Genomic DNA, 23,813 nt, shown 5'->3' on the forward strand with positions numbered 1-23,813 from the left:
GAAAATATTTACAGGCATGCATGTATATACATAAATATATATATACACCTTATTATTATAGATTTGTTTTCAATTAAAAAATCGATTCTCACGGGAGCAATCGTCTCTTATTCTAGATTACGAGAAATTTTTGATTTACTCCCATATTTTTTCTGAAAATGTATTACAACCCTTCTTCTAGCTCTCCTATATTAAGTGTTCGGACATTTTTGGTGTATGATCCAATTGTTTACATATATTCAATAAGTTTTTTATTTAGGGGTTGTATTGGTGAACCAGTGACTTATAGATTTCAAATTTATTTCCTCTATATTACTTTATATATAGATGTTAAATGTTCTTCAATTAGTATTTCTAAATATTTGGTTTAATCTTTAGATATTCCATAAGCCGCCTAAGAATGTTTAAAACCCACTTTTCCATTACTAATTTAGTTACCTGCAAAATATACCAATTACCAGTAAAATGCAAATTATGCATGTACCAGTAAATATTTTTTCTCTAAAACAACAAAGTATACCCGTGTAGCTATTAGCATACGTGGCTATGAATGTGCAGACATACTTTGTTTTGTATACAATGTGCATGAATTAAAATCCCATACGCATTAAAATCAAAAACAAAAAAAAAAAAGGAAATTAAAGTGTATAAAATTATGCACACACATAAATATCATATGTAAACAAACATACAAAAATGAAAAAGCGGAAAACGAGGGAAAAAAAGAAACACAACAAAAAAAAACGTAAACTCATAAATTATTCCCGTTTTCTATTCAAAAACCTGTTTTTGTTGAAAAGTTAATAATTTTGAAAATTTCCACGAATAACATTAATTATCCCTTGTTGTTTTTATTTTTTTATTATTATGTTTTACAACACCCAATCCAGTCCCTTTCGGCTCTCCCCTCTCCTCTTTCACAAATCACACCACATAAACCTTGATTCAACTATGGTATACGTTAAACCGCAATACTTTTTACGTTTTATTTTTATTTGTTTTTTTTTTGTTTTTTTTTCACGAAAATATGAAATCACTTTTTACTTTGGGAATTATTGTTTTTTTTTTCGTTTTCATGTTTTTCTATTTATTTTTTTCTCTGTTTTATTACGCTACCTTATTTTTTGTTTTCAACCTCTAGAGAGAAAAATGTGTATAATAACGATAGAAGGATATTTATACCATATATAGGGGGGAGAGGGATGGTGAGAATATAAAAATTTTCAAAACAAAAATGCTGGGAAAAAACAAAGGAATAACAACAACAATAAATATTCTAAGTAGTAAAAACATGTAGAAAATAAAAAACAAAATAGAAACAGAGAAAAAAAAAAACATAAAAAAAAGAGAGGAACCTGAACCTGATAAAATTATAATAGGCCTTCAATTTTTGTAACCACATTCAAATTAAGGCGTAACATTAAATTAATGATATGAAATGAATGTGAAAAAAAAAAAACATAAAAAAATAAGGGCAATGAAAAACTAAAAAGAGAGATTTGTTGGTAAATTAAATAAAGAGAATGGAAAAAAAATGGTTGAATATTATCAAAGAGAGGAGGAAGGAGGAAATAGAGATTGGGTAAAATGTTTTTATTATAACAGAATTTTCATTTATCTGAGGGAAATATTATTTGTGCAAAAAAAAAAAAGAGTATAAAAACGATTTAATAATTACAGTTAATCTTAAGTTGTAAAATATTATGTGCGTGTATAAAATTATTATACAATTATATTAGGTGTTATACGCGTAATATATGTGATACATAAAACAATGTTTCATAAGTATTTTGAATTTATGTATACGAGAAAAGGGTCACAACATGAATTTGGAAATAAATACAAGAAAAAATTTGACGTTTCCCTTTAACTGATAAATTTGACTTTTAAGTACTATAAATTTTGTCAGCAAATTCGCTCTTCTATACTAGCTAATAAAACTCTACTCATTCACAGTAGGCATTCAAGGACTGGGTTATGGTCTAAATTGAAATACTATTGATCGCAATTATAGAAAGTTCACATTGTTTTTAAATTGTATAACAGTTTTAAGTTTTAATATAATTTTAGGTTTAATAAAGAGAAAAATATATTTGTAATTAATTTTGACAAATCAATTGCATTGAGTGTACATACCAATTGTAGATTCGGAAAAACAATTGAGAAATAATTTCGTTGTAAGATTATTAAAATTTGTATAACATTTTTCATAATATTAAATAGGCCCCCAAGAATTTCAATTCAAATTTTAACTTATAATTAATTTTATTTTAAATATCTTAATAAATTATATAATTAGTCCACTAGATCAATGCGACAATTACTATGAATATAGAAAAAACTATGTCAGTTCTTAAAAAAACTCACATTTCTTAGAAAATACTAATAAGGGGTAAGAAAATTTTTCACAGATCTTAAATTTTGATTGTTATATAGATTTCATAATTATTATTCCATTAAAATTAATCTTATTATCTACGACTAAAAATATGAAAAACTTAATTTACTTATGAATTAAATTAAAATGTACGTGCTACATAACACAATCATATTTTATTATACACATTTATCTAAACAAATACATACATACACAACGATTAGAAAAAATAATAGAGATAAAGAAGGGGTTCATAATACCATCACAACATTATTATAACAATAAACTTGTAACACAAAACAAAAAATATGATAATAGAGCAAAAAACTATAAACGTGTAAAAAAAATCGATGCGCCCAAAAATTATACGAAAAAAAATTTATTTTATATTTTTTTTTTCCTTTTTATTTTGATATTTACTTTCGTCATTATGCTTCCTTTATTGTCTTCATTTATTTATTTGTTATTTTTTTTTTAAACCCCCCTCCTTCTTTGTTTTTGTGTAATAGAATGAGGATATTGAAAATATATTGTAGTAAAACAACGTGGTTTTCAACAAGCACAATTACATAATATTGTAATTATACATACGTATACACAGATTAAATAGATATTTTAATAAGTTTTATAAAGATTATAATATGGATGTGTGTTTATGTGTGTGAAATACATGATTAAAAGAGCCCCTTATTCAGAAGTTTCCTTCAGCCTAAATTCTATATAGCTTCTTGGCGCAGACTTCAGGTAATTACGATATTGTCCAAATATCAGAAACTGCTGATAAATTCTATTCCCTAAACTATTGCTTTGGTTTTTTTGACATTTATTTCGAGTCCATAAGTCTGACAAGTTTTCCGAGATATGCGATTCCTATTCAGACAGATGATATGTAAGAATAAAATGGTTTGCTAACTTATTAGGTGGTAAAGAAAATCTCGGTTATGCATTTTCTTTTCAAATACTACTGCGAGCTTGTTTTTAACGTACAGCACTTGGATCAGGCGAATTATTTTTTTAGATTTATTTCTTTCACTTTTCTAACATTTGTTCGCCTTTGAGTCGAAATGTAACTGCTTGATAGATACTCTTGGAATGGAGTCCGCTCTTCGCAAATTGTGTCTTATTTTTTTTCTCACTAAGCAATTCTGTATAATTGTTCCAAAAATTTTATAATATACATATATTTAGCAGTCGAGCTGAGTTTTTCATCCATTATTAGCTTGCCATTGTTATTTCTGATAGGGTGCGCTGTACTTGCTTGGTAATTTCGTTAATTATTCGGTTTAACAAAAAACATACGTTATTGGGGCAGATGTGTTGCTTCGCCTCCTTGGGATATCGTTAATTCGAGAAAATTTCGTTTGTTTCTTCTAGTAACCCAAACGATATAATGTAATTTCACAAATAAGAAACTCTGTACAATTTTAATTTAATATGATCGGACTCGTATATTTAAAATACAAAAAAAAAACCAATAAAATCAAACGATTAATTCTAATATGCTCATATACATGTACCTATAATAAAAAAAAAACAAAAAAGGAAAAAACACTGTGATTGGGAAGAGGAGGAACAGAGTAAAGAATAAAGTAAAATAATAAAGTAACGTCAATATCTGTGGTCGGAAGTACATTGTTTTATTATAGAGGTTATCGGGTTTAATAGTTAAAAAAAAATAACAACAAATAAATGAGAGAAAAAAAATAACTATATTCAAATTTTTTTTTGTTTTTGTTTTTTTCATAGAATAAATACTATGTGAAAATAAAAATGAAATTACAGGTGTAAAAGGATATGTTATAAATACATACACACATACGTACTTGTACATTTAATACAACATTCATATGCAAAGTACATTGTAAATAAAAAAGGAGTGGGTGGATAAAAAAAGTAGCAAAACAATAAAAACAAAAAATAAAATATTATTTTTCAATTAAATTATAAGGTTGGTTGTGCATATTAAAAATATTTCAATAATAAAAAGAAAAAAATTTATAAAACGGTCAATGAAAAAGAAATTAAAATAAATTTATAATAGGGTGTTAGGATTATTGTTCCAATTTGATTATAACATGTTTTATAATTTATATACACACATACACACATTTTTCAACAAAAAATTTTTATACTCGTATCGATGTAGTGGTGTTTATTATATTTTGTAAATAATAATAAAATATAAATTTATATTGACTATTTTTTTTTCACTTGTTTATTTTGATATACATATATCTCTAATTATTATACATACATAACTGTTATACTTGTATACTAGTTGTATATATGAAACCACAAAATAACGTCAATAAATTTTATTAGATTATAAAGATTTTTATATAAAATTCCATGGTAGATTTACTAGCAATTATAACATATTTATTTTTACATTATAATCTATCATTTTAGCGGATATAATAAACATATAAAAAAAATATGTATAAGTATGTATAAGCATGTACGAGTATGTATATAAAAGAATGTATATAATGGAATTAAATAAATTGAAGTAATTTTTGTTGAATTTTAATAACCATGCTTTTTTTTAAACAAATAATTTGTATATAAAAAGAATGGAATTTCCATGTGGCATATTACATGCATATAAATATATATACATACATAATTGATTGTATATGAATATATTGTTCGGATTGTGTATGAATATCTGCTTAAACATGTATGTGTCTCATAATATGCATACTATATTTAAATTAACTTCCTATAGTAACAAATAATTCTGCATTTACAAGCACAACAGCTGCTATCCTGGTTTGATCAAATTGAATTTGATTTATAAATTTGAATTTGCACTAAAATAACATTCATTTGAATATTATAGTGAGAATATAGGCGAAGTGAATGCCATCAGGCTGAAATCGAAAGGGTTCAAGCAGATTTCAATCATTAGGAATGGATTGGATGATTTGCTTGGGTGGAAATTAAATATTCACTAGAGGATTGTTTCAGATTGCTATATGCAAAACTGTTTTTATACACTTAAATTTGGTGGGAATGGATAAGAATCGAGTTCATGCTATTGCATACTTTTTTTTTTTTTACTAAGATTGCCTTACGTATTGTCCGATACTAGTTATCCAATTCCATATGAAACATCTCCAGTAAAATTTTTTTATTTCCAGGACCAAAGATAATACAGAAAAAAAGTGGAACGGACTATACAATAGAACATATGTGGTTGCGTTGACAATGACGGATGAAATTACCCTGTTAATATTTTTTTCGTATACGTTACCTTAAATGAATCTAGTTTATCTCAAATCAAACCGTACGAACGTATATTCGAAGGGTATATCAAATTAGCGTTGCTGTTTGTAACGCTAAGAAATAGCGGAACTCAAGTGTATGTTTTTGATCATCATCGAATTCTGAGTCGATTTAGCTTTTTGTGTCCGTCCGTCCGTCCCAACGATAACTCAAAAACTAATTGAGCTAAGTTCACCAAATTTTCACAAATTGTTTATTATAGTAAATGCCAGAACCCTATTTAAATTGAATATGATTGGGGTACTGGTTCCGGTAGCTGCCATGCAACTTCAAAATTTATTTGACTATATCTTAGAAACTATGAAAGCTTTTTCTCGTATAGCTACCATACAACTAGCCATATTGAAAACACAGTACTGAAATTTTGCATAAATTAATATAGTAATATGGCAACTCAAACTCATAGTCAATCCCATAGTTAGCTATTATGCATATTTATTCGCACATAGTATAACAAATTCGTACGGGTAGCATTGACATGGTCAACTCTATTTTTTCTCGTTTTAATATGTCATTCACAAATTTATATTTAGAAATTTTTATTGGAAAAATTATTGGAGAATTATTTCAAGATTATGTAAGTTTTTTGTTAAGGATTTACATAAAAAAATCAAAATATTTACAGTTATTTTTTTTTTATTAAACAACAATAAATAAAAATATCAATTTGAACGTGATAATTTAGAATTTAATAGAGTTAGTTGTGTAAATAATTTTTTATGTGAATTTTTTTTCTTAAAATATTATAAAACTAAGAGTGCATTTAATTAATTTAATTAATAAAATAATTCCAATAACAATTTGCGAATCTCAAAAGTGCAATTATGAAAAATAATTGCAATTGTAAAAAAATTTAGAGAATTTAGAAAAAGTTATTCTTCTAGATTAATCTGGATTTGAACAAAAATATGATCAGTTTAAAAATTAAAAAATATTTTCTTTCAATAAACAATTTAATAATTTTTATTCTTTTTTTTTTTTTGTATTTTTCAGTATTATGAAATGTCATATGGCCTTAATGTAGAAATGCATAAACAGGTAAGTCAGAAAAAATATCAGAATTGTTAGGCTAAATGCTTTGCATTCTCTTTGAAAAACCTTACTTGTTTTTTGTTATCAAATTTAATTAAAAATTAAAAGAGTCTAGTCTCTTGTGTAGATTGTATGGGGTCATATCGAATGTTCGGTGGAAAGGGACTTCGGCATGGTAAAGAAGTATAAATAAAGAACTTTTAGAAAGATGTCAGTCTATTAGTCTGTGTGTGCACGCATGTATCTCTAGTTCGGCTGCAAACGACAATTTCACATTTTTGGTCATTTTTAAGAAAAATTTAACATTTTAACTTGAAATTTTATACGGGAACTAAAAGACAAACTTTACTTAATCTTCAATAAGAAACAAGTTTACATTTTTCCAAGTATGTTAACTAAAAGCGTCTTTAAGATTTTAAGAAATATTTTCGCCAAACTGCACAATACGCCTTGTGGTCGGTGATCATTTCCTAACCACATCAGATTTTTTTTATAATAAATTCTATTTTGCATTAAAATTCGATTATATGGCAATAAATGTGCGTAAATACTCCTCTAAATTTCTCTTTTGTTGAAAGTGATGGAGCATTAAATGTTATATAACTATAACTTCTGATTAAAAATTGATGTTTCAGTTACATATGAGAATAATAAAAAAAAAAATATTCATTTTTCACTTTTACTCGAACATTTCGATTGTTGGACGGCAACCAGAGTACAATAGTTTTGATACAACATCTCTCTTAAAACAATTGCATAAATTTCAAATACATTTGTAGTGGAAAAGCACAATTTTCTTCTTAATTTCTACGTATGCTTTCAAATTAATCATTCAATTGAATTATTTTAATATTAATAAAGAAATTTCAATTTACCATGGCATTGAAATATAAAAATTACTATATACGATAATTATTCGAGAAATTAAATATTAATTTTTATTTTACCTTTCCTTTCCTCTTATACATAATTTGTTCTAATTTTAACACGTTTATTACGCCCACCGCTTTTTTTTTCTATTTTCATGAATATTATAAATTTTCATAATTTTCCCGCACCCTTTTTTTTTTCTTTTTTTCATCGTATGCCTTGATAATCATACAATTTTGTTAATACTTAGTTCAGACATTAATTAAATTGTTTATCTTAATATTGTAATTTATATATTTTCCCCTTACTTTCTCACCCTTCATACTCATATTTATTCCGAGTGTGTAGGGTTATTTTCATTATAAGTATATATGTAATTCTAATTTAATGTAAAGTTTCATTCAAATAGATCAAACGACCGCATATAAAATTTAACAATATTCCAGCTATTATTTTATTTTTTAAAAAATCTATCGATTGAATTCCTTTTTATATAAAAACAAAAAGAAAATGGAAAAGTCTTTTTTATTAGTATTGAAAATTTCTAATTTGCGTTCGCTATTTTAAAATGTTCATACATTATTAGTGTTATATAGAATGAGTACTAAAATTTATGATCGAAACTTAATTATAGAAATTTAAATAAGAATTTATTATTTAATACACGAATAACATAATATTTTTAATATGAGATATGTGGAAATTCTGAAATATGCATGCCTTCCAAAACTGAGATCGTCTATCGTCTTAACCTCTTCTGGACAGAGTCGAAAGGCTTATGCACTTTCAAAAATTTCAAAAACACAGAAGCCTATGCCTATCGAGTTTTATTTTAATATAAGAGTTTACTTACGGATAAGAGCACACTTTAAACATAATGATCTTAAACAGGCTCCGGTAAGAGAAGGTTTAACATTATGCATTGTAGACTTGTTTATACATCAAAAAAACTTATATAGTAAAATAAACCTACAATAAAATAGGTAAATTCATAGTAGGTGTAGCTATTTCCCTTACGTATATTTGGTTACATATAAATGTATATGGCAGATGTATGTGTACGTAGCTCTGTACAATTTCTATATGAATTCAACTAATCCGAACAAAAATTCTTTTATTTTGTTTTCTACAGTACAAAACAACTCTTATATGGTAATGCATTTAACAACATTATAATTTTCAAAGTGTTGTTATAAGAAATGTTAAGTTCCTTTTCGGTGTATACAAAAAAACGATTATGCTCTCCGAACAAAATCAAATGGCCACAGAAAACCTCAAAATATATTCAATTCGAGCTGTAATTCGACTGTATAAATCAAAAACAGAAGTTAGAAATTAATATTGGTTTCACCGTTGGTAAAGTTGAAGTCCTACTTTTCAATAGGTTTACAGGCAGGAATATCCGATATCTTACTATAGTTATATATTCCTTCTATTGTATTCCGGCAAATATAGTACTTCATTTATGCTATGTTAAACCGCACTTTGCTGGTGAAATGCCTACAAAAGCTGGTAAAATTACAGACCTTCTTTGTTTATTAAACTTTTGTGTATTCTGTCAATTTTCTGCACGAGATCTCTTCAGACAGATCACTTAACTGAGATAAAGGTTTCTGATATATGAATTTTAATCAGCGACAAATATTCGGCTATATACTCCCAAATGTGAAGCAGATGTTTTCGAATTTTATGGATATTTTCAATAAGATTGGCGTTTCAACTCTTCCTCAACTTCTTTTTGGTATAAATTGAACGCAGAAGCTATGCTATTGAGACTGTAGATAACTAAAAGAAACTAAAAGCATAAATAATTTCAAAAACAGAAAAAAAATATTAATAAAATTATCGTCGGAAAATAAAACCAAAACGAACGCAACTAACTTAGGCTACACATAAAAAAAAACATTAATAAACCATCAGCATTTTTGAAAAAGAAAACACAAACAAATAATGGCTGATATCAAAAAATTGATAACATTTAAATAGGTTTGTACAAAAGTACTACATATACATAAAGCAAAACAGTAATCATAATCACCGCCATCATCATCATCAGTATTATTATTATTGTAATCATCGTCAGCAACAATAACGCAAGATTATCTATAAAGAAAATAAAAAAAAACATTACTGCAAAAACCTACATGGATCCTACAATTCCATAAAAGAATTACAATAACTGAGTACAAAAAATTCATTGAAGGCTCATGTAAAACAAATTTTATGTCTAACAATTGACTAAAAAAAAAACCCACATTAGTATTTACAAACACCTACGCTTTCTATCTTTCATATGCCTAAATTTAATACAGATACATTTCTTCGGCAATCATCACTGCAACTTACATATTCATATATAATCATTGTGCGAGTAATATAGAAAACTTGCATCCTAAGGATATGTGATAACTATCCCTAAATAATTTATATATACGTGCACCTAAATATATGCATTATAATGCATTTCAATTTCGTTAATATTCTCGTACACCCATATATGAATCAACGTATATTACACATACGATATATACGTACATTTCTATAAATTTTACAACCTGAACTGTGGAATAAGTTGTGAAAACTTTTTAAAAATACAACAGTAATACAAAAGAAAATTTTGTTGTTGCGTGGTTTTTGTTGCACATCTAGTTATAAATTTATACGCACATACATATATATATATATATATATATGTGTATATACTAACGATATATATATAATATATATATATATATATCGTTAGTATATATTTCAGAATATTATTTCTCTCATCTTAATGTAATATACATTGTGTATATATATATGTATATGTATAGTTACCTACATATTTTAAAAAAAATTTTTGTATTGCATCTGTGATTCATTTATAAACCAACCAACTAGTCAACCAAAAATTTCATTCAGTCATAGTTAGTTAGCCTGTAAATACATATACATGTATACAGCATGATCTAAAGAAGGTATATATAACGTATTCTGTATACATTAAAGAATCCAAATTATATTTCTGTTTTCAAAAGGTATGCAATATACATATTCGCATATATGTATGTAAACGATATGTGCATAAGGATCAATAATTACAACAATAACAAAAATATCAGAAAAAATAAATACAATTAAAGACAATTTTAGAAAAACGGAAAAACTATAATGAAAGCACAAATTCAATAAAAAAAAATTTTAATCTATAGTGTTACCAAACTATTCGAATATATTTACCTCGACATATTGACAATATTTCACTGTAAGAACTGCAAGAACAAGCGTAAGAAATTATTAAAAAATTTCCGAATTCTTCCGAAGTCAAAAATGAATTCTATTAAGCTAATTTTAAAAATGAGTTTAAGAAAACATGACAAACAAGGATTTTGCCGTGCGACAGAATCACGCACGGCAATCTAAAGATGATTTTGTGTTGCCAATTCGGTGTGGCAAGATTATTCGTTTTTTTTTTTTTTATTTTTTAAGATCTCCAGAAGTAACACACTGACTAGACACTATATTTTCCACTACACAATTAAGAAAAATCACCCAATACTCATAAAAATTCTGAAATTACAATTTTTTACTGTTACAAATTTTATTCTAAATATAGTAAAAAACAACGGTATCTATACTAATTATACTAGTTGTACCTATCAACTTTTTTTTGTATTTTTAATTTAACACTACGAACGAAATTAAAACAGTTAAAATTCTAACATTAAACAAGATACATTTTAAGTACAATATATTTTTAATCCGCCTATATTTATGCAAATATAAATATTGTTTCTTTTATTTTTCTTTATGGTGTTGCTATTGTATTGAATTGTTGTACAAGCTATAAAAAAAAACAAAAACTAAAATAAAAATGTTTTAAAAAGTGATTGTAAGTTTTAAAAATATATTCTGTGTCTAGTCTATTGGTTATACTCGTATACATTGATATGAACATACGTCCGCACCCAATATTATTTACATATAACTTGAATATCCAAAAATTCAATTTTGCTCATATAGGTTTCATGCAAATAAATGCCTAAAATTATATTTGTGTATGTATGTATATACCTAAAGGATATGTATAAAAAAAAAAATTGTTTTTAAGAGTAGCAGGCTTCAAATTTTCAAAAATTTATTTTAAGACCTTATACGTACATACGTGTAGCTTCTTTTTCTATATATAAAATAATAGTACTTAATCCCATTTGTTCATTTTTTTTTCCTATTTTCAACTACACAATTTTCAACTAGCAATATGTATAGTATACAATATATTTGTATGTTTACATATACATATATAAATCTGTTATATTTGATTTATATTTTACATATGTATATAGAACTTCACATATTTCTGAATCTGAATATTTTTGAATTTTCATGTTCATTTATAGAAAATATTCCATCTTTTGTTGTGTATCCTGTTTGTTATTTTTCTTTTCTATTCTCTTTCTTTTTGTTTTTGCTTCTTTTTCTGCTATATCATAAGTGATCATAGTTGAATTTTATCGAATGACCATAGTCCAAATATAAATACATGTAGCAAATTTATAGATTATATATATATGTATATATACAAATAATACTAAATAATGTACAAGTACAAATTTTTATTTGAACTTGCATAATATTATAAAGTACAATAATTATTTGATTTGAAAATTTTATGGGTGCAGGTACATTATATAAGTATATATTACTTATATGTATATATACAGTTATACACTTTAAAATATAGAATATATATATATATATACATATAAATATAAGATTATTGCTAAAAAATTCTACATAATATGTACATATTATTAGAATTTACAAAAAAAAAATATATAATTTATATTGAAAACCAAAATTGAAATTGTAAATTCCATGAAAATCAACATATATATATATATATAAACATATGTATGTATATATATACAAATAATATTGAAATACATTTTATCTTATATATACATGTATATATGAACAAATATAATATTGGAACGCATAGTATAATAATATTGAAGATAGTTCAAACTCACTCATAACATAAGTATATATTAAGTAAAATATATGCAAGTATGCGTATATCTATGTAAATATGTATAGATATAAGTATAGTAAATAGTTTCCCATTCTATATATACAAAATAAATAGAATTTTGTCGTTAATAATCAGTCATGAATTAATGTTATTTTCCAGATGAGAACGATGCGTTTTAATATTATTTTGCATTTGCAACGTTATTATTGCATATACATAAACTATTTTTAGATTATAATATGCGTGTACCCATAGAATCTTCCGATATATACATATGTGTGTGTATAATGAAATTTCTTAATAATAATATTTATATAACAATTTTTTGTTATTATTTAAATTTTTATAATAATTTTTTAAAATATTCTGGCTCTATAAAATATCTGTACTAATTTCAATTATTTCGATCAGAAAATTAAGCAATATAGAAAAGGAGAAAAAAGAAATTTGCAAAATTGCATTTTATATCAAAGGAAATTATTACACACACTAATTTCATAGTTGCTTTATTCTCTCATATTCGAATATACTTAAATAAATGATGGCGATTAATATTTGTATACATAGTATGCACAGATATAGTGCCACTTTAGACAGAACTGTGTCCTAAGTTAAATTTTGAAAATTTTTGAGGAGAACGATTTTAAATTTTATGATTTTTAAATTTGTCACTCTTATATATAGATATATACTGGTTTTAAGGCTATATACATATTTCATTCTTTTCAGCTTATGCATAAAAATTTAAGCCCAAAATTTTAATTATTTTTGTTAAGAAAATTATGAATTATTTTCATTAGGAATTTTTAAATTTTCAAATTATGCAAGTCTGGTGAAAGCAACGTTTTAAATAATACTACATGTTAAATCACATGAATGCGAAAAGAAAAGCCAAGTTTACATAAAATTGAACTTGAAATAATTCTGTTCTATAAGCCAACAATTTATATTTGTTCCACTTGATTCGTATACATACCTACATACTTGTACATATACGATTTATAATTTTATATTTATTTTTAACAGGGTATGTTTAATTGTTGAATTATCAGATAGGAAATGAATATTATATATAAAAATTCTATTTATATTTTGTATTATTATACAATAATAGTAGGTATATAGCTATACTTATTAAAATTTAAAATGAAAATATTTGAAAATTTTAATATTAATATTTTAATATTAAAAAAAAAATTTTTTTTTTTTTAAATGAAAATTTAATTTCTTATTAATATGTATGTAGCTATTTGTATATACGAGTATATATAGGAAAATTACGTTAATTCCATTTTTCAATTCAATTTTTAAGTAAAATTTTAAAATTAATCTCAAATTATAATTCTTTTATATATTTAAAATATAATAATTTTTTTCACATAGGTAATCTTTATAAAATTCTATATAGTATCGCGCCTCCTAGAATAATTTTAAAATGCAAATGGAAGGAAAGCATGTACACGCAACAAATTATTAATTATTAAAATAAGATTTTATGCTAATAACAATTAAATAAACGCATATGAGAATTTTTTTTTTAGAAATTTTAAAAGTATAGAAATATGTTCTTCTATTATTTTAACAAAATTATAAGAATGACTAACCAAACCTAACAAATATAGTTTATGTATTTATAAAAATGATTCTGCTATAAGAATTTTTTGATTTAGAAAATTTATATATGACCTACATTTTATTATAATTATTATAAAAATTTCTATATTATTAATTTGGTATATATGAAAAACTTCTATTTAATTTATAATTTGTTAAGATCTAGGATTATTTTAAGATATTAATAATAATAATAAATATTATATGGGGCTCGATATGAATAAAAATATAAAATATGACAAAAATTTTCAATTAAAAATTTAAAGGCATGCAAATAATTCAAAATAAATTGAAAAGAAAAACTATAATTTATTCACTTTATTAAATAAAAGATGGTTATTAAAATATTTTATAAAAATTCTTATATATAATATTTTTCAACCTAAATAATTAAAATTATTTAAAATTGATAATAAAAATCTTATATTTGTGTACGAAAAATATTTTTAGGCATCACGGTAATTAATTTTATTCCTCTTTTTTTTCGAATATTTTCAGACAGAAATAGCGAAACGTTTGAATGCTTTAATAAGTCAATTGTTACCTTTTTTGGCAGCTGAGCACCAACAACAAGTATTACAAGCAGTTGAACGTGCTAAACAAGTTACAATGCCTGAATTAAATGCTATTATTGGAGTAAGTTTTAATTAATTAATTATTAAATTTTTAATAATAAATTATAGATAAATTTATGTCTATTTTTTTTTTAATACAATTTAAAAAATAAATAAATAATATTAAATTGAAAGCCAATATACACAAAGAAAATTAATATAACTAAGATTAGAATTTATTTAAAAAAAATATTAAATATATTATATATATATATAATTATAAATTGAAAATAATTTAAATTAAAATTATAATTTTTATTTCATTTCCGGGATAATTAATTTTAATAAAATTGTTCTCATTTCAATCTCATCTCATCTACTCAAAAAAAAAAAAACCCATACAAGAAATTGAGAAAATTTAATTTGAAATGAGAGAAATAGGAACTGTCAAATTATAGATGTGATAAAATAATTTATGTATAATTTTATTAAATTAAGAATATCAAAAATAATTATTAAATAATTGAAGAACATAAGATATTGTAATTATAATTAGTATAAAAATTTTGGATAATAGGAATTGTTCTATTTTTATACCCGTACAAGGTTATGTTCGAAGGGTGTTCGAAATTTGCTTTACCGTTTGTAACGCTAAGAAATAATGGTCTGAAATTTAGACTCAAGTGTACGTTTTTGATCAGCGTCGAATTCTGCTTTGTCTGTCCGTCTGTCTGTCCGTCTACCCGTCCTAACGATAACTTAAAAACTAATTGAGCTAAGTTCACCAAATTTTCAAAAATGATTTATTATAGTAAATGCCAGAATCCTATATTTAAATGATCGGGTGCTGGTTCGGGTAGCTGCCATACAACTTCAAATTTTATTTGACTCTTATATTAGAAACTATAAAAGCTGTGCAGATATTAAAATTTCGTACAAGTAAATATATAAGTAGGGCCGATGTGTTTGATAAAAATCGTTGAAATTGTTTGGCTCTTCTTCAATAAATAAAGCTTCAATAGTAGTTTGGCCATATCTTAGAAAATCTATTGAAAATACAAATTCGTACGGGTATCACAGAGTTGACACGGTGAACTTTATTTTTTTTTTCGTTTTTTTCTAATTTTCAATTAAAATAATATTCTGCATTTCGAAAACTGAAATTATTTGAAATTAGAGTTGAAATTTACCCACATTTTTTCTTACCGTTTAGTTTCCAATATTTTTATTTTTGAATCATTACGCGTCGTAATACATTAGAATTATTGTCAACTTAAATTTGCTTCAAAAACATTAATTTCATATTTAATATTTGTCAATTTGTTTGCCGTGATCATGTAACCATATTATTCTCCTGTAGTGTAAATAGGGTATTAATTGTACTTATTATATTTGAAATTAGTATAATTATAAGAAAAAAAAAATTAACACTCACAATTTTTCGAAATAAATAAAGCAATTTATCATCTTATATAATAACTTGAATTTATTTTCATGTAAAAATTCTGGGCTACTCCTTTTCGCTATATTCTAATTTTTTTTTTAATTTATTTGAAAATTTTTAATAAACTAAATTTGAAAATAAATATAATTTTGCATTTCTTCATACATTTATATTTGCATATTAATTAATATTATATTTTAATTAAAATTATTTTCTAAATTTATTATTATATATATATATACATATATACATTATAATATATTTATTATTATAATATACTTTTATTTTTATTAATATTCGTATATTCCTATCAATAAATTTTAAAAATTATGCAGCAGCATCAACAACAGGGAATTCAGCAACTTATAGTAAGTTATAAGTAAAGTACGAAAAATTTTATTTTCAAAATTAAATTTATCATATAAGATGCTTTTAAGTTTATGTTTAAATAAAAAAAAAAGAATTAGCTTAAAATTTCAAATTAATCACACGAAAAAAAGAAATTAATAAAAAAATTAAAAATAAAATTGGCGCTTATAAAAATCAAAACTCAATTTAATTTTTTTTAAAATATAAATATTTGTATTTGTCAATCTAATCTTATAAAATATTGAATTATTAATAATTTATAATTAAAAATGAAAAATCATTATTTCATTTATCATTTCGAAAAATTCATTAGAGAAGTTTCTGTTCCTTCCATTATAATTTTTTTTTTTTAATGTTTGTTTAATTTATGAAATTTTTTCCTAAAATGTTCATGTTCCCACTTAAATGGTTATACTTTCTGATATTTGTATACTTAATTAGTGTACCTTAGAGCCTGATCGTCTATTTCGCTATTTTACTCAGAAAGTGAGAAGAAAGTGAGTAACTATCTTATATTTGTATAATGTAGTTTTCAAGTGAGGAGAATTATTTGGTATTGCGTATATGGTTTTTTTCTAAAATGCATACCAAATTTATTCACTTTGTTTTTTTGAAAGTGAGACGTTCAGTCAATAATTTAAGAAAAAGTGCAAACATCCAATTGAAAAAATGAGTAATCTTATTAGACAAGTGAGACACTCGTATCTATTACAAAATACTGAAAATTCTGATTTGAAAGTAAATCAAAAGTGAGTAAAAAAAACGAGATACACGATCAAGCTTTTAGTTTATAGTTCTGTTGATTCAAGTTCCATTTATTAGAATAAATTTATTAATTTTTATGTATTAACCATATTGACTATTTTTCAATCGGTCCGAGGAAAAATCTTATAATCGATTTTAAACTGTCTTGTCAACTATTCTATTAAAATTTTGAAATTTTCAAAATAGTACTGAACCAAGATGATGGTATTACTTAATGTAAATATTTTTAGCAAATTACACAAAGTTTTTGTTACAATTTCAATTAATTGAATTTCATACCGTTTGTACCTCAATCTCAAACGATAAATTAATGTCTTGTTATCAAAAAATATTCCTTATCTTAATTCATTAATTAATCGTCAAAGTCGACCATTAATATTAACGCTTCCAATTCCCCATTGGCCTAAAAATGTGACCTAAAAATATGCAATAGTTTTTGACCTAAAAGTATGCAATAGTATTTTAATTTTATAAAATTTATTATTTTAATATGGCTTTAAATAGCTATTAATATGAATAATAATTTAAATAAAAATTGAAATACAAAATGCAGCCCTCTTTGTTACTGTTATTTTGAATATAGTCTCCAAATGTAAATAGGTCCCCCTTACCTCTGACATAGTCTAACGAAAATCGTGCACGAAATAACGAAACTGATGCTATCACTGCTCGTTCAACACCGTTCTCATTTGAATTTCTTTATAACACAGAAGTTCGCAATTCTGTTAAAATTTTAGTACGAAAACAGTACTTTTCTAACAGTTGCCAATATACGGTTGCTAAAAATTTCCATTGTTCTTGCAATCTCTTTTTTGTTTTTATTATTATAGAAAATCATTTTTTTTTTCATTGCATACCTATTTTCTTTATTTTATTTTTAAATTCATTCATTCCATAGTGTCTTTTTAATTTCACTAAATGTTTTCATTTTGATTTATTTAAAAATATTCTTGTTCTTAAATTTTTAAGAAAAAACCTTTCATTATAAACCATACTCGTATTACTCCATTTTGTTTTTTTTTTGCTTCAAATGCATGTCTCTATGTTCCATCTCTCTTTAAAATCACAATTTTAATTTTTGTATAAAATAATAAAATTAGTTTATCGAAAATTTTTTTTTGCTTTAAATGTTATAATTTTTTTTTTTTTAAATGTCCTCTATATATGTGTATATATGTATGTGCTTGTTTTTTAATAAATAAAGACGATGTTTGCAAGCAAAATAAAAAAAAAAATAATCCCAAATTGTATTTTTATAATTATTCTATTCGAATTCTAAATTAATATTTTTATTGTATACCAAAAAAAAAAAATTTTTTTAATTTTCAGCAACAAATACATGCTCAACAGATACCCGGTGGTCCACCACAAGCTATTCCTGGTCTTAGTGCACTTGGCGGTTCTTTAGGACCATTCGGTATGCCACATGGGCCAGGTTTATTAAAAGGACCTCAAGATATACATCGTGAAGATTTAAAACCATCATTAGGTGCTGCTTTAGCTGAAGAAATTCAAGTAATTATATTATATTTAATATAATAATTATTTAAAATGTATAGTTTAAATATTTTTATATCTTTAATTAAATATAAAATCTACCACAAATTTTTATTATTATTATTTTTTACTATTTCAATAAATTTTATTAATACAAAAAATATATTTATTTATTTTTGTATAGAGAAATTCTGTTTCACCAGCTGAACGAGAAAAATATCGAACCAGTAGATCTCCCTTAGATATAGAAGGTGATATAAAAAGAAGAAAAGAAGAAAAATTGGCACACGTAAGTTCTAGGATAATCAATTGTAATAAATAATTTTTTATATACAATATGATGGGAACATTTTATATAATAAAATATTTTATATATCAATTAAAATATGTACTAAATTATTTTTTTTCACTATTATTATTATTACGAATTTTAACATTTAAACATTCATAAAAAATACGCTGAAAATGGTTTAAAACTCAACTCACCAATATTACTCAAAAAAAAAAAAAAGTCAAAATCATTCGAATTAAAAATTATTTTTATATTTTGTTTTTTTTTTCTTTTTTACATTTTTATTTGTTATTTTTGTCAAAATTTGAAAAAGGAAAATTTTTGAATTAAAACAATTTGTATTCTTTTTTTTTCTTTTTCTTGCATTCTTTTTTCAAAATTACAGGAAATAGATGGCAGTAAAAGTGATCAAGAAGTGGTTGTTGATGTTGCTAATGAAATGGTGAGTTGAGTTTAAAAATTTGAAGCAAAAAAAACAAAAAAAAAAAAAGAACCAAAAGATGTGGTGTTACATGTAAGCTTAAAAAAGAGAGAGGAAAGTAAGTGTCTCTAATGAATAGCGTTTAAAACGAAACCATTTTTAAATTCTAGTATATAAGAGGTGTCTAAATTTGACATTTATTACTGCTTAACCACAGTTTTGCGTTTTGACTCAATCAAAATTTAAAAATAAATTCAAAGAAACATATTTGGGCATTTACAATCAATATTTATCTAGCATTGTTATTAAAAAATAATATTAAAAATGTTGTATAAATTAGTATAACAGTTAAATTTGACAGATAGTTTACACTAGTAAAGAATTCATGTACCTAGTCTTAGTGCTCAATATGAAAGTATTTTCTGTTACCTTCTAACTTGAAAAATAAAAATTGAAATTTCTTTTGATATGAGAAAAATGAAAATGAAAGGAGATAGGTAATAATCTTAAGATTTTCAGATATAAAAGGTAAGTCGCAAACTTTTTGGGTTTGCGGGATTAAAAAATTACTAATGATTTCAGCATAATAAACTATTGAAAATTGTTAAGTTTCGTGTGCGGCTCTTAAGGGAGATAGGCGAAGATTAAGGGAAATAATTTATACTTAAATAAAAATCTATTTACTTGCGTAAGGGTTTTATCTGTAACAAAAACGAACGCATGAACGGACGAATAGAATTAAATTTATAGGCATATTTTTTTTTTAAAATCTTTTAAAAATATATTAAATCATTTAGAATATGCAAGTAGAATTCAAAATTCACAAATAATTGATGACAAAGGTAATGAAAAATATTCGTAAGTTGGAAAATTTGGTAAAGAAAAAAAAAATGCTTTGAAATAAACTAAAAAATGAAAAGGTAGCGAAAAATCAAGAAGATGAACTGTTATTAACGAAAATCTTAACTATAAATGGATAAGGAATTTTAGTTTTAAGTAAGAAAGTGATTATATGGATAATCATAGAATATACATTTTTTTTTAGGAATCACCATCTCCGCGACCAAATGGAGATCATGCATCGTTAGAATCACGAGATCGTGATGGAATTGGTTTAAATGGTGATCGAAGTGATAAAGCTGGTGGAAGTTCAAAACCACCTAGTGAAAGACCTCCTTCAAGATCTGGATCTAGTTCATCACGCTCTACACCTAGCCTTAAGACAAAAGATGTAAGAGTTTTTTTTTGTTGATTATTATGTTTAAACAATGCAAGTTTTATTTTAAATGAGCCGTAATAAAATATTTTTAGCTCGATAAACCGGGTACTCCTGGTTCAAAAGCCCGTACTCCTACGCCAAATGCAGTTTCAACACCTAATACACCAAAGCCAGTAATGCCCCAAATGCCAGCAGCTGGTTATCCAGGATCACCTTATCAAAGACCGCCGGATCCATATCAAAGACCGCCACCAGATCCAGCGTATGGTAGACCACAAATGCCATATGCTCATGCAAATGGTTTACCTATGACAGCAGCGGCAGTAGCTGCTGCTGGTATAACCGGAGGAAAACCGTAAGATAAATTTTTTTTTTTTGTAATTTCCACACCAATTCATTTTTTTTTAATTTAAATTTTTTAGAGCATATTCATTTCATATGAATGGAGAAGGTACACTTCAACCAGTTCCATTCCCTCCAGATGCATTAGTTGGTGTTGGTATACCGCGTCATGCAAGACAAATTAATACTCTGTCACATGGTGAAGTTGTTTGTGCTGTTACAATTTCAAATCCAACTAAGTATGTGTATACTGGTGGAAAGGGATGTGTTAAAGTTTGGGATATATCACAACCTGGAAATAAAAATCCAGTTAGCCAATTAGATTGTCTAGTAAGTTTATGAAAATTAAAAATTCTTTTTCAATTTAAATAAATTTTTTTAACATTTTAGCAACGAGATAATTATATACGTTCTGTCAAACTTTTACCTGATGGTCGAACGTTGATTGTTGGTGGTGAAGCATCTAATTTATCTATATGGGATTTAGCTAGCCCAACACCAAGAATTAAGGCTGAATTAACATCATCAGCTCCAGCTTGCTATGCTCTAGCAATAAGTCCAGATTCAAAAGTATGCTTTTCATGTTGTAGTGATGGCAATATAGCTGTTTGGGATTTACACAATCAAACGTTGGTAAGGCAATTTCAAGGGCATACAGATGGTGCATCCTGTATTGATATTAGTCCAGATGGTTGCCGTTTATGGACTGGTGGTTTAGATAATACGGTTAGATCATGGGATTTAAGAGAAGGTCGCCAATTACAACAGCATGATTTTAGTTCACAAATATTTTCTTTAGGATATTGTCCAACAGGTTTTATAATTAATATATCTAAAATTATATTATATAGTACAATTTTCTTAAAATTCTAATTTTTATACAATTTTTAGGTGATTGGTTAGCAGTTGGAATGGAAAATTCCCATGTAGAGGTGTTACACGCAACAAAATCTGATAAATATCAATTACATTTGCATGAAAGTTGCGTTTTATCATTGAGATTTGCAACTTGTGGAAAATGGTTTGTATCTACAGGCAAAGATAACTTATTAAATGCATGGAGAACGCCTTATGGTGCAAGTATATTTCAGGTGAATATTAAATTTTTCCTTTTTATTTCAGTATTTTTAAAATATTTATTTTATTTAAATATTAATTTTTAGTCAAAAGAAACATCATCGGTACTCAGTTGTGATATATCAACTGATGATAAATATATTGTGACTGGATCAGGTGATAAAAAAGCTACCGTTTACGAAGTTATATATTAAGGAGCATTTACCAAAATTCTTATATAAAAAAAATATGATATAATATATATATATATATATATATATATATATATATATATCTTATATAAATGAAAATAAATAGATAAATGTAAATGTAAAAAGTGAAAAAAGGATAAGGAAATTTACAATGAATTGAATATATATATATATAAATAAATATAAAATACAAAATGGTGTGCCCAAACAAAAATAAATTATAAGAAGAACACTTTCACTTACCTTAATGTAAAAACTAGTAAATTACAAATTCTTTTTCTTTATTTTTGGTTTTTTCTGTTTTGCTTTTTGAAACATGAACAAATTTAATGTATCCTCTTCACTCTAGACAAAAATGTAAATCTTGTGATTTAAATTTGAAATTTTAAAATACAAAATCATTCAGTAAAAGCCACTATATTTTTTTTTTTTAATTGAATAATTAGGCAAAATTTAAAATGTGAAATTTTCTTTTTTATTTTATGAGGCAAAATTTAAAATGTGAAATTTTCTTTTTTATTTTATGTATGTAAAATAATTAAATTTTATCTCTAATTTTGTATAGAGCATTAAAGATACAATTGGTCCTTAAATAATATTAGTTTCATCTTTTTTTATTCATTTAAATATCAATTAATAAAGAATGTTATTTTTAATTCAAATTGGGCACACAGCTTAAATAAAATTAAAAAAAAATTATGGTAAATATTAAGAAAACGTGATTTAAAAATGGAAAATAGACAAAATAAAAAAGTTTTCATTTATTTCATTTTCTTTTTTAATAAATTTTAAAAAAAAATTTCAATTTTTTTTTGTCTTATATCAATATTGCTTTTAATTTCGTGAATTAATTCAAAATAAATTTAAAAAAAAAAACATTAAAAATATAAAAAAAAAATTTAAAAAAAGGGAGAATAAAAAGTAAAATCAACACAACACACACGTACAGAGAAACACATTTCAAGTATAAATTTAGAATAAATTTTATTTTTAATTTTAAGAATTTTTTTTAATGTTGTTAGATTAGAAATATATAATATAACTTAAGAGAAGATTTAAATAAAAAAAAATGTAAATAAATAGTTTCGAAATGAATAAAATCAAAAATAAAATTTGTTTGTTTTTTCGCATCTAAAGAACAGTTCTTTTGAAAAATAAAAATTGGACTGTCCTTCTGGTAGCAGTAAAAGAGCAGGGTACAAAATAATTTTCTTTTAAGTCTTAAGTAATTCTATATAATCGAAATGAATTTGGGCAAATAAACCACTTTGAAAATATGCTATTTTAATTATTTTAAGGTTGAACATCAAATTATTTTCTAAAAAATTTAAATTTCAATAAATTATTCAGGAATGCTTATACTAATTTAAAAATAATTTAGAAAATGGAAACTTATGATATATTCAGTCTCAATTGGATAGTTAAAAAGATTTTTTACAAAAAC

General features: G+C 24.5%; 1 protein-coding gene across 7 annotated transcripts in view; it reads left to right on the plus strand.

Annotated features, from left to right (window-relative positions):
* The window catches only part of LOC129607982 (protein groucho), a 124,983-nt gene extending 102,190 nt beyond the window's left edge, over positions 1–22,793 (plus strand). For 2 of the 7 annotated variants that reach the window (XM_055519264.1, XM_055519266.1), the window contains 12 exons: positions 6,659–6,703; positions 14,697–14,834; positions 16,532–16,564; positions 18,660–18,845; positions 19,012–19,116; positions 19,505–19,561; positions 20,586–20,771; positions 20,852–21,114; positions 21,182–21,431; positions 21,492–21,915; positions 21,993–22,192; positions 22,265–22,793. In XM_055519264.1, the coding sequence (XP_055375239.1) occupies positions 6,659–6,703; positions 14,697–14,834; positions 16,532–16,564; positions 18,660–18,845; positions 19,012–19,116; positions 19,505–19,561; positions 20,586–20,771; positions 20,852–21,114; positions 21,182–21,431; positions 21,492–21,915; positions 21,993–22,192; positions 22,265–22,372 (1,995 nt within the window). In that variant the 3' untranslated portion in view covers positions 22,373–22,793. The remainder of the gene's footprint in view (positions 1–6,658; positions 6,704–14,696; positions 14,835–16,531; positions 16,565–18,659; positions 18,846–19,011; positions 19,117–19,504; positions 19,562–20,585; positions 20,772–20,851; positions 21,115–21,181; positions 21,432–21,491; positions 21,916–21,992; positions 22,193–22,264) is intronic. The other 5 variants (XM_055519265.1, XM_055519270.1, XM_055519267.1 and 2 more) reach the window with 5 other exon arrangements.
* Positions 22,794–23,813: the final 1,020 nt, after the last annotated feature.

The sequence above is a fragment of the Condylostylus longicornis genome, unplaced genomic scaffold (genome assembly GCF_029603195.1).
Source record: "Condylostylus longicornis isolate FDR11 unplaced genomic scaffold, ASM2960319v2 ptg000030l, whole genome shotgun sequence".
In the NCBI taxonomy this organism is placed as follows: Eukaryota; Metazoa; Arthropoda; class Insecta; order Diptera; family Dolichopodidae; genus Condylostylus; species Condylostylus longicornis.